General features: G+C 34.3%; 1 protein-coding gene across 1 annotated transcript; it reads left to right on the forward strand.

Annotated features, from left to right (window-relative positions):
• The first annotated feature begins 1,166 nt into the window (after positions 1-1,166).
• Positions 1,167-11,875, forward strand: LOC136230248 (endoglucanase 7). The gene is made up of 5 exons (XM_066019257.1): positions 1,167-2,753; positions 5,424-5,731; positions 6,841-7,438; positions 9,804-9,976; positions 11,200-11,875. The coding sequence occupies exons 1-5, from the start codon at positions 2,366-2,368 to the stop codon at positions 11,599-11,601; spliced, it is 1,869 nt and encodes a 622-aa protein (XP_065875329.1). The 5' UTR covers positions 1,167-2,365; the 3' UTR covers positions 11,602-11,875.
• The last annotated feature ends 236 nt before the right edge of the window (positions 11,876-12,111 follow it).

Here is a 12,111-nt window from a genome sequence, read left to right on the forward strand (position 1 = left end):
AATAATGATTCGGTTAAATTTTAATATAAATTAGATGAAATTTCATCAATTGAGATAGGTCAAGGGCCAAATGTGACCAATTAATATGTCAGGGGCCAAATGATAAAATTTTGGATAGATGAAGGGTCAATAGTGCTTTAAGCCTTTTTAAATTATATAATACATATTTTAATTGAATTTATATAACAATTTGTTGATAGACAAATAAAAAAGGCCTAATACACAAATAACCCCATAAACTTGTCCAAATATTACAACTGCCCCCCTCAACTTTCAATTGTAACAACTTACCCCTCAAACTTATCCAATTGCAAAATATAACCCCTCAAACTTGTCCAATTGTAAAACATAACCCCAAATTGGGATTTTTTTTTACCCCGTACTTGAAGCAACCGTAAAAATGTTTCCCTGAATTCGTATCACGCTATGAAATCTTCAATGGAGCTATTTCTCCACATAAACACATTTTCACGCACATAATATCTCAAAACTTTGAATCAAGAAATCACTAAAAAAACGAATAGCAATAACAAAAAAAAAAAAAAGAAGAAGAAGTTGAAGAATTGAGGATTTGTTTACTTAAATACTGATTTTTTTGGGTCTAAAGATCTGATTATCACATTCCACGAGCATTTGCAGCTTTTTTATTTCACGTGTTTATTCAATTGCAGTCCGTGTCAGCAATTTGGGGTTATGTTTTACAATTGGACAAGTTTGAGGGGTAAGTTGTTACAATTGAAAGTTGGAAGGGGCAGTTGCAACATTTGGACAAGTTCAAGGGGTTATTTGTGTATTAGGCCAATAAAAAATACAAAAATTTATATCCGATTAATCTCTAATTAATCCTCCAGACCCTTGTCCACCCGACTAGCATCTAGCGTTTTGCAACCTTTTTTTATATATATATAAAATTAAATATGAAAATGAGAGACAGAATGTCACATTCATGATTCATACATCCCTCTGTCATTTACCAGTTAGCTTTCATTTTCTTTCAGTTTTTATTAATAAGTCAACTCATTTTTTTTTTCTCCTCTCTGATCAATTCAACTTTACATATCTTGCAATAACTCGTTTTATTGACTAATTAATCACCCACTAAACCTATTAATTATTGCTAATCCATTTTCATTCCTTAATCTTCTCTTTTCACAACCCTCTTTTAATCACCATACATATAGACTAAGAATTATCAGAATGTCTTCTTAATCAAAGCTTCTCTCAAAACCCATGTTGCACGGAAACTCTTCTTCAATAGCGTTTCCGAGTTTCATATCCCTTTCCTAGCCATATTTTTTAGAAACAACATTTTCCGGTGTCCGTTTCTGTGCAATATAGCTGAAACCAAGAAAAAAGGAAACATATGTTGCACGGAAACTCCTCTTCCGTAGCCTCCGCATTTCATATCCCTTTTTCTAGCTAGATTTCTTCAGAATCAACGTTTTCCGGTGTCCATTTCCGTGCAACATAAAAGGCAATCTATATTCCACGGAAACTCTTCTTCAATAGCCTCCACATTTCGTATCCCTTTCCTTTACTTTTCCATTTCCTAGCTAGATTTGTTTCAGAATCAACGTTTCTCGGTGTCCGTTTCCCTGCAATATAGCTGAAACCCAGAAAAAAGGAAGCTAATGTTGCATGGAAACTCTTCTTCAGTAGCGTCTGCTTTTCGTATCCCTTTACTCTTCCGTTTCCTAGCTAGATTTTCTCAGAATCAACTTTTTCCAATATCCGTTTCCGTGCAACATAGCTGAAACCCACAAAAAGGAACATATGTTCCACGAAAACTCTTCCTCAATAGTGTTTCCGCCTTTCATGTCCCTCTCCTTCTCTTTCCGGTTTCCTAGAATCAACTTTTTCCAGTATATGTTTCCGTGCAATATAGCTGAAACCCAGGAAAAAAAGGAAACCTATATTCTACTCCACAGAAACTCTTCTTCAGGAGCATTTGGTGTCGGTTTCCGTGCAACATAGCTAAAACCCAGAAAAAAGGAAACCTATATTCCACATAAACTCTACTTTAGTAGCATTTCATATCCGTTTCCGTGCAATATAGCTGAAACCCACAAAAAAAGAAATCTATATTTCACAGAAACTCTTCTTCAGTAGCATTTTGTGTCCGTTTCCGTGCAACATAGCTAAACCCCCCCAAAAAAAGGAAACCTATATTCCACAGAAACTTTCTTCAGTAGCGTTTCGTGTCCATTTCCGTGCAATATAGCTAAAACCCAGAAAAAAGAAACCTATATTCCACAAAAACTCTTCTTCAGTAGCGTTTCCTGTCCCTTTCCTTTACTTTCCCCACCTTTTCCCCTATCCGTTTCCGTGCAACATAGCTGAAAAACCATAAGAACGGAACAAGAAAATGCAGTCCCGAAGCAACTGGGGAGGATCATTTGAGATAAACAACACTAAATCAACAGAATCAACACCAGATTTTGACAAAGCAGCATTTCAATCTGATCATCAACAACAAAATTACCACAATCATCATCTAGATGAAACACAACAAAGTTGGTTACTTTATCCACAACAAGCCAAGAACAAGAAGAAATATGTGGATTTTGGTTGCATAGTTTGCAGCCACAAAGCTATAAAATGGACTCTATATTCACTTGTTCTTGCTTTTCTTGTCATTGCACTTCCGACGATTATCGTCAAGTCTTTGCCCGAGCATAAGTCTCGTCCGCCTCCTCCGGACCGCTACAATGTTGCACTTCACAAGGCTCTTCTATTCTTTAATGCCCAGAAATGTAAGTCGGCTTATTTCGATTCTATTATGCCTCTCTAGAGAGAAAATAACGAAAGATAACATTCACCGACGGGAAATTTGTCGGTAAACACAATTATTCCGTCGGTGAATTATATATTTGAACAATTTTCACATGGATATTTCTGTCGCTGATTCTTTAAAAAAAATGTGTTTAATGCCGAGAAATGTAAGTCGGCTTATTTTGATTAGGCATAATATCCATTTGGCTCTCTAAACTAAGGCTTCAAAGTCAATTAGGACCTTAAACTATCCAAATCATCAATTAGGTCCCTGAACTAATAAAGAATCATCAATTCAGTTCCAATTCTAAACAAAAATTATCAATTGAAGCCTAATCGAAAATCATTCGATTGAACAGTTTCAGACCCTCTTCTCCAAACTCATTTTGAACCAACACAGTGATTATTACAGTATATACCAAACAGTCACAGTTTCTGATTTTAGTATAGAATGAGGACTTAATTGATGATTTTTGCTTAGTTCAGGGACCTGATTGATGATTTTGATAGTTTAGGATCCTAATTGACTTTAAAACTTTAGTTTGGGGACCCAAATGGATATAATGTCTTTGATCTATTATGCCTCATTAACATAATAATTCCGTCGGTGAATTCGTTAGTTTATATATTTGAGGCAATCTTCACATGGATATTTCCGTCGCTGATTCTTAATCCTCCAAAAAAAATGTGTTTAATGCTTAGAAATGTAAAAAGTTGGCTTATTTCGATTCTATTATGTCTCTCCGAAGAGAAAATAACAATCACGACGGAAATATCTGTTGTAAACATAAGAATTCTGTTGGTGAATTCGTTAGTTTATATATTTGAGGCAACCTTCACATGGATATTACCGTCGCTGATTCTTAATCCTCCAAAAAAATGTGTTTAATGCCCAGAAATGTAAGTCGGCTTATTTCGATTCTATTATGCCTCTCCGGAGAGAAAATAACAAAAAAAAAAAACATTCACGACAAAAATATCTGTTGTAAACATAAGAATTAGTTTATATATTTGAGGCAATCTTCACATGGATATTGCCGTCGGTGATTCTTAATCCTCCAAAAAAATGTGTTTAATGCCTAGAAATGTAAAAAGTTGGCTTATTTCGATTCTATTATGTCTCTCCGAAGAGAACATAACGAACAATAACATTCCCGACGGAAATATTTGTCGTAAACATAAACATTCCGTTGATGATTTGGTTATTTCCAATATTTGTGGGGTAAATATAATTATAGTACCGGAATTTTATACTCTTTTCACTTTAGTACCTAAATTTCATTTTGTCATAAAAAATATACATGAACTTTAGATGACTAGACACTATAGTACCTATTGACATGCTACAACCGGTTAACCATTAAAAATATAGTAGATAATTTATTAGTTTTCTTTATTTTTACCTAACACACATTCTTTAGTTCTCATATTTTGAAAAACAGGTTATAAGATTTCTATCATTTGTCACTTTGTTAACCTTTTAGTCATTCTATCTATTTTTTAAAGATTTTTAACAATTATTTTTGGTATAAACAGACAGACAGAAAATAACATAGCAACATAGTCATTTTGTATCGCATTATGGCCATCCTGAAAGCTAAGATATGTTCGGTTAAAAATTTAAAAGAAATAGACAAAAAGACCAAAGTGTTAATATTGATAAGAGATAAGGACGTTATGATGTGTTTTTCAAAATATGGGACTAAACAATTTGTTACGTAAAAAAGGTGGAGTATAATAAATTATTTACCCTTAAAAATATAGTAAATAATTTAAGTTTTCTCATTTTTACCTAACACACTCCTCTTATTTTAAAAAACACATTATAAGGTTCATATCCTTTATCACCATTAACCTTTTGGTCATTCTATCTATTTTTTTTTTATGAATTTTAACCGGTATTTGGCATAAACAGACAGACAGAAAATAACAGAGTAACATGAGTATTTTGTATTATTATGGCTGTCCTGAAAGTTAAGATATATTTTGTTAAAAATAGAAAAAAAATGACCAGAAGGTTAACTATGATAAAAAAATATGAATCTTATAATGTGCTTTTCAAAATAGATGGAATAAACCGTGTGTTACGTAAAAAAAATGGAGACTAATAAATTATTTACTGTTAAAAATACAGATAAGTTACAATTGTGATACCTAAATTTTGATTTCTTTCACATTTCAGTGCCTAAACTTCATTTTGCACAAGAGACATAGTTTCACAAACTCTTTTACTTAAATGTGGGATCCACTTAAGTTTTAAAGACAATTTAGTCATTCATTTCCATCTCTAATCTTTCCATTCTCTCTCTAAAACAATTTCTTCCCATACTAGAACAGGACCCACCACGACCATATTTTCTTGTACAAAAATAAAATTTAGGTATTAAAATGTGAAAGAATGTAAAGTTTAGATACCACAGATTGTAATTTACTCATATTTTATTGGTTAACCGGTTGTAGCGGGTGATTAAGTACTATATTGTCCAGTCAACCTAAGTTCAGGTATTGTTTTGTGCAAAAATAAAGTCTAGGTACCAAAATGTAAAAGAGAAAAAGTTTAGATACTATAGTTGTAATTTATCCAATATTTGCGACAACCTGGTTGTTTCTGTCGCTGATATTGAATTGATTTTGTGATTCATTTGGTGTAGCTGGGAAATTGCCAAAGAGTAACGGGATACCGTGGAGGGGGGATTCGGGGCTGAACGACGGAATGAATGATACCGATGTTAAAGGAGGGTTGATAGGAGGATATTATGATGCGGGAGACAATATCAAGTTCAATTTTCCGATGGCGTATGCAATGACAATGTTGAGTTGGAGTGTGATAGAATATAGTCACAAGTATCGAGCAGTTGGCGAGTATGACCATACGCGTGATCTCATTAAATGGGGTACCGATTACTTGCTACGAACGTTCAATTCTAGTGCAACCCGAATTGACAAACTCTATTGTCAGGTGAGGTCAAATTAGTAATTTCCACTTGAAACTGGATGCCACTCAGTTGCGCAGACTAAGTTATTTGAGAAGGCGTTCTCGGGCTCAACACGCAATAAAGTTAATAGGTCATTTTACGTGGATTTGAAAATTATCGTGTTCGAGTCATGTTATTTTTGGGTTGGTTTCAAAATGAGTAAATCCAAACCCAACTCAAAAACTTCCATGTCACAATCGATTTCGTGTTGTGTTTTCGTGTTATATATATATTAATGATAACTTTTAAAAATATATGAAGATATGGTACTATTTTTTTTAAAAAAAAATTATGTCATTTTTAGATCAATATGCTAAAGTTAACCATCGAAAAGTCGGGTAATATCATGTTAGGAACACATGTAATGTGATTATAAAAATTTAGGAGGTTCAGATCATATTTGCAAGTAATAGTTATAAATTTTTTTTATTAGGCTTAATACATCAAAATTCTCCTAATTTTATCCAAAAAGATTGATTGACCCCCTGAACTTACACGGTATTTCGTTAGCCCCATCAACTTGCTTAAAATAACTTATTGGCCACCTAAATTTATTTAAAATGACCTATTGACCCCTGAACTTACTTACAGTGATCAATTTGCCCCCTGAACTTGTTTAAAGTAACATACATTGCAATTTGTCTAAATCCCTAAAAAAAATCAAATAAAGGCCTAATTCGTGATTTTAAGCGTTTCAAACATATTAACTTTATGTTTTGTACATTTTTATGGCATTTTTATAGATTTAGGGACCTAATCATGACACTTTAAACAAGTTTAGGGGGCGAATGAGACACAATGTAAGTTCAGAGACCAATCAACCTTTTTGGACAAGTTCAGGGGACAACTGATGTATTAAGCCTTATCTTTATTAATAAAGTGACATGTAAAAACACGAGAGAATATAACAATGATTTTAAATATTCATGCCGTTTCGGTTTAGCATGTCAACCTTAATCCAACCCAAACATTTACGCGTCAGTTTCGTGTCAACCTAAAAATGACATATTACCTGCTAAACTAAACCCAAACACTAAAATTATGTATTTCATGTCATGTGTACTTTGTCACCTCTAATTTTACGTATGTATAGGTGGGCGGAGCTCTGAATGGTTCTACGACACCAGATGACCATACCTGCTGGCAAAGACCGGAGGACATGGACTATAAGCGACCTTCCTTATTCGTAACAGCTGGCCCCGAACTTGCGGGGGAAATGGCAGCAGCATTAGCAGCAGCCTCAATAGTTTTCCAAGACAATGCTGCCTATTCGAAAAAGCTAGTGAAAGGTGCGGAAACGGTGTTCGACTTTGCGCGGAACAAAGACAAACGCACCAGTTACTCTCGCGGGCAACCTTACATCGCGCCATTCTACAACTCTACCGGCTATTATGATGAGTACATGTGGGGTTCTACATGGTTGTATTATGCCACGGGAAATGTCTCTTATATCGACTTGGCAACAAGATCTGGCATTCCTCAGAACGCCCACGCCTTTTCGGGTAATCTAGACTTGCGTGTGCCGAGTTGGGATAATAAGTTACCTGCAGCCATGTTGTTGTTAACAAGGTACCGAATATTCCTCAGCCCGGGATACCCTTATGAAGAAATGTTGCGGATGTATCAGGACGCTACTAGCCTTTCTATGTGCTCTTATCTTCCCAAGTTCCACGTCTTCAAATGGACTCGAGGTGCGTACATATAAATAAGGGTAAATAATTTATTAGTCTCTGTTTTTTTTACGTAACATACTGTTTAGTCCCCTTATATTGAAAACACATTATAAGGTCTATCTTTTGTCATCGTTAACCTTTTAGCTATTTTATCTATTTTTTTAGATTTTTAACCAAATATATCTTAGGTTTCCGAACAGCCATAGTGCGATACAAAATGACCTTACTTAGTTATTTTTGTTTGCTTATTTATGCTGAATATAACGGTTAAAAATCTTAAAAAAAAAGACAGAAAATGATCAAAATGTTACATGTGACAAAAAATAGAGACTTTATAATGTGTTTTTAAAAATAGGATGACTAAACAGTATGTTAAGTAAAAATGATATTTACGTTATAAATAACGTGCTTAAAATCTATTTGTTCTATCATAATAATCATATAATATAATCATAACGTTTCAAACGAAGTGCAGATTTAACCCAAACTAAATTAACTCTAACATTTCCAAGCAAGTTCAATTTTATCTCTATGTTATCTAAAATTTGAAAAGACCGATTTGTCTGTTATTTAACTGTCACCTCAGACCGTTGTCCAAATATCAATTATGTCTAAGATAATTAATGTCGTACTAACAAAATTACAAAAATTCCGTTAAAATGCTAAAAACTAAATTTGCTACTAATCATGTATATTTTTGTCAAACATATAGGAAACCAACAAAAAATGTACGAAGTTGCTTCAATTTATCGACAAAATCGTTTGGAAGGTCTAATGTGACAGTTAAAATAACAGTCAACCCAATTTTTTCAAATTTTCGACAATATAAGGCTGAAATTGATCTTCCTCATAAACATTAGCATTAAATTTGGACCATTTAATATGGGGCTAATTACAAATCTAGCCCAACTAAAAGGGTCCATTTACATATTTAACCCACTTTGCTTCAATATCACCAAATTAGACACTTTCATCCACTTTGGACAAGAATACCCTTATTTCAATTCATCTTCTTTCTCAGATTATGCACGTCTTTCTCGTCATCCCAAACGGGCGAAAAGACGGTGGTTTATAGAGAGAATAGATTTTGTTTCGTTCAACCTTTGAAGAACTAGTGTCTGCGGAAGAGGATTAGGAAGGAAATCTTAAAAAATAAGAAAGAAAAAAAATCTAACAATTGAACTGCTGTAATGTCGCATTTGTGACGAATTCGTCGCAAATGCGACAAGATTTGTCGCATCTGCGACAACGGTTGTCGCATTTGCGACGAAATGCGATAGCAAGTTGTCGCATTTGCGATGAAATGCGACAGCTGTTGTCGCATTTGCGACGAAATGCGACAACAGTTGTCACATTTGCGAAGTGGTGTCGCATTTGTGACGAAATGCGATAAATTCGTCATAAATGCGACAACAATGGAGGAAATTGACGGAAAATGGTGGAAAATAGAGGAAATTGAAACAATACCATTACAGATGAAGAAAGAGGCAAGATTAGCAAGAAAAACATGTATATAAGCTAAAAACATACAATTTCTACGGGAAATTGAACATAATACTTCAATAATCACTAACGATTGGTATCAGAAATTGAAGAAGATGAACCGAAGAAGAAGAAGAAGAAGAAAAAAGAAGAAGAAGAACCAATTGAAGAAGAAAGAAGAAGAAGAAGAATCGAACGAAGAAGAAGATTCGATCGAAGAAGAAGATTCGATCGAAGAAGAAAGAAGAAGAAGAATCGATCGAAGAAGAAGAATGGATCGAATAGAAATATGGGTATTCTTGTCCAAAGTGGATGAAAGTGTCTAATTTGGTGATATTGAAGCAAAGTGGGTTAGATATGTAAATGGACCCTTTTAATTGGGCTAGATTTGTAATTAGCCCTTTAATATGTTAAGGCTAAATAAGCACTTCACCGAAACAGCTTTTTACAAAAGCATAGAATCCATATTTTTTTGGAAAAAAACAGTTTTTTCCACAAGCAAACCGTAACAGCAAATATCAGGTAAAGTAAACAGAAAATTTTGTTAAAATGCTAAAAACTAAATCTGCTACCTATAAGTTAATCACAGATTATTTTGCCTAAGTGTCTAAAATATTTACTGTGTTATTAATATAATTAAAAAAAAAAAAAAGTACGAAACTGCTTTAATTTATTGACAAAATTGTTTGGAAGGCATGATGTGACAGTTAAACATCAGCCAAACCTGATTTTTCAAATTTTCGGTAATGTATGACTAAAATTGATCTTCCTTAGAAACATTAGAGTTAAATTTAGACCATTTAATATGTTAGCGTTAAATTTGCACTTCACCGAAAACGTTAAATTTGGTCTTTATCCCTGTATATAACATGCTTGAATCTATTTTACAAAATGGATGCAGGAGGAATGATCCAACTAAACCGTGGAAAGCCACAGCCTCTTCAGTATGTGGCTAATGCAGCCTTCTTGGCGTCGCTGTTTGTCGATTATCTGAACGCAACCGGTGTTCCGGGATTTAAATGCGGTCCCAATTTCATTACTCTGAAAGAACTTAGGAGTTTCGCCACTTCCCAAGTACGTATATCACATCATATCCAATGTTATCAGAATCGGACCGGTATCAAACCCGAGTCACGAGTTACTTGGTCAAACCGGATGACTCGGATTGATCGGACCGGATGACGTAATAAATAAATAAATAATATTTATATATGTAAATATATGTAATTATTTTAAAATTATTTTTATAAATTATATATAAAAAAAAAATTATAAACAAATTTTGGTTTTTTTTTTTTTGCTAATACTCATAAATATCCTTATATTTAATATACTCTTATTTGAACGTTAATTTTATTTGACATAGTTTTATTAGTCTAGTCATCACACCATTAAGGGTATATTTGTCGGTCGTTGAAAATTACGATGACATATGTGGCTATTTATTTGATATATGTGGAGTGACATGTGATGTAGAGGTGATATGGAGGCATTTTTGGTGTCATTTGAATAAGGTTTAATACATCACCAGCTCCCTGAACTTGTCCATAAAAGTAGATTGACTCTCTGAACTTTATTAGTGTCTCACCAGCTCCCTAAACTTGCTTATTTCGTATCACCAGCTCCCCCTAAACTTGCTTATTTAGGTTTAATAAGTTTTTGTATTTAGTTGTTACGAAATAAGCAAGTTTAGGGAGTTGGTGAGACACTTGTAAAGTTCAGAAAGCTAATCTATTTTTATGGACAAGTTTAGGAAGCTGGTGATACGAAATAAGTAAGTTCAGGGAGCTGGTAGACACTAACACAGTTCAGGGAGCCAGTCTATTTTATGGACAAGTTCAGAGAGTTGGTGATGTATTAGGCCTTTGAAAAATATGAGGATATATTTAGGTGTTTGTTTGATATAGGAGCATATGTGACAAAACGGACAAATTCAAGGGCATATATGTGTATTAGCCCTTAAATATATAACGGATAAATGAAGTTTAAAATAACTTGAAATACGTCAATGTATTCTATGTTATGAGATCTTTTTTAACGGTATATTATAAGCTCAAAATGGATAAGGAAAGAAATGAGAATTTGCACTAGTTTATAAGTAAATGGGTTTTACAAACCTTTAACCAATTACTAGAGAAAATGTTCTTTCACGCATAAGGGTGCGACCTCAATGCTGCACCGGATTATTAAACAGGGGTAGCACTGGTTCTGGTTCGACTAGCCAGTTCGGTCTGAGTTTTATAACATGGTCGATACCAATGGTTCTCATCTTTGCTTATTTTCTGCTTTTGCAACAGATAGACTACATTCTGGGTAAAAATCCCAAGAAGATGAGCTATGTGGTAGGTTACGGCACCAAGTTCCCGAGACATGTGCACCACCGCGGAGCATCAATACCTCACGACAAGAACAAGTACTCGTGCAAGGGCGGATGGAAATGGTTTGACAGCCCCAAACCCAATCCTAATAATATTACCGGAGCAATGGTTGGAGGCCCCGATAAGTTTGATAACTTCCGTGATGTGCGAAATAGTTTTAACCACTCGGAGCCTACCTTAGCGGGAAATGCCGGTCTAGTTGCTGCACTTGTCTCTCTGACTACCAACGGTGGCATTGGCATTGATAAGAATACAATCTTTTCTTCGGTTCCACCTCTCTACCCCCCGAGCCCACCTCCTCCCCCGCCTTGGAAGCCTTGAACTACTCATAAAATCACCCTACTATTCGTCGAGGATACCATTACATACGTACTAGTGGTTGAACATTCGAGAACCTTTTGTATGTCTCGTTCGTTTTGAACGCTTGATATTTGCTGCTTCACATGCATATATATTTTTCTAAATCGATACCAATAACATGTTCTACGCTTGTTTTTCACTATTGTTTTAAGAAAATATACATTCCAGTTTACGAGGTTTACACATCTCGAAAATACATCATTAGTTATCGCAATGTATCCTTTGAATCGGGAAGAATTGTTCTCCACCCATACGAATCAGAGATGCGAATATATTCATTTAGACCTCTTGATATTTCCTGCTTCACATACATATATATTTTTCTAAATCGACACCAGTGATATGTTCTACTAATATATTCATTTAGACCTCTTGATATTTCCTGCTTCACATACATATATATTTTTCTAAATCGACACCAGTGATATGTTCTACGCTTGTTTTTCACTATTGTTTTAAGAAAATATACAT

The sequence above is a fragment of the Euphorbia lathyris genome, chromosome 5, assembly GCF_963576675.1.
Source record: "Euphorbia lathyris chromosome 5, ddEupLath1.1, whole genome shotgun sequence".
Taxonomy (NCBI): Eukaryota; Viridiplantae; Streptophyta; class Magnoliopsida; order Malpighiales; family Euphorbiaceae; genus Euphorbia; species Euphorbia lathyris.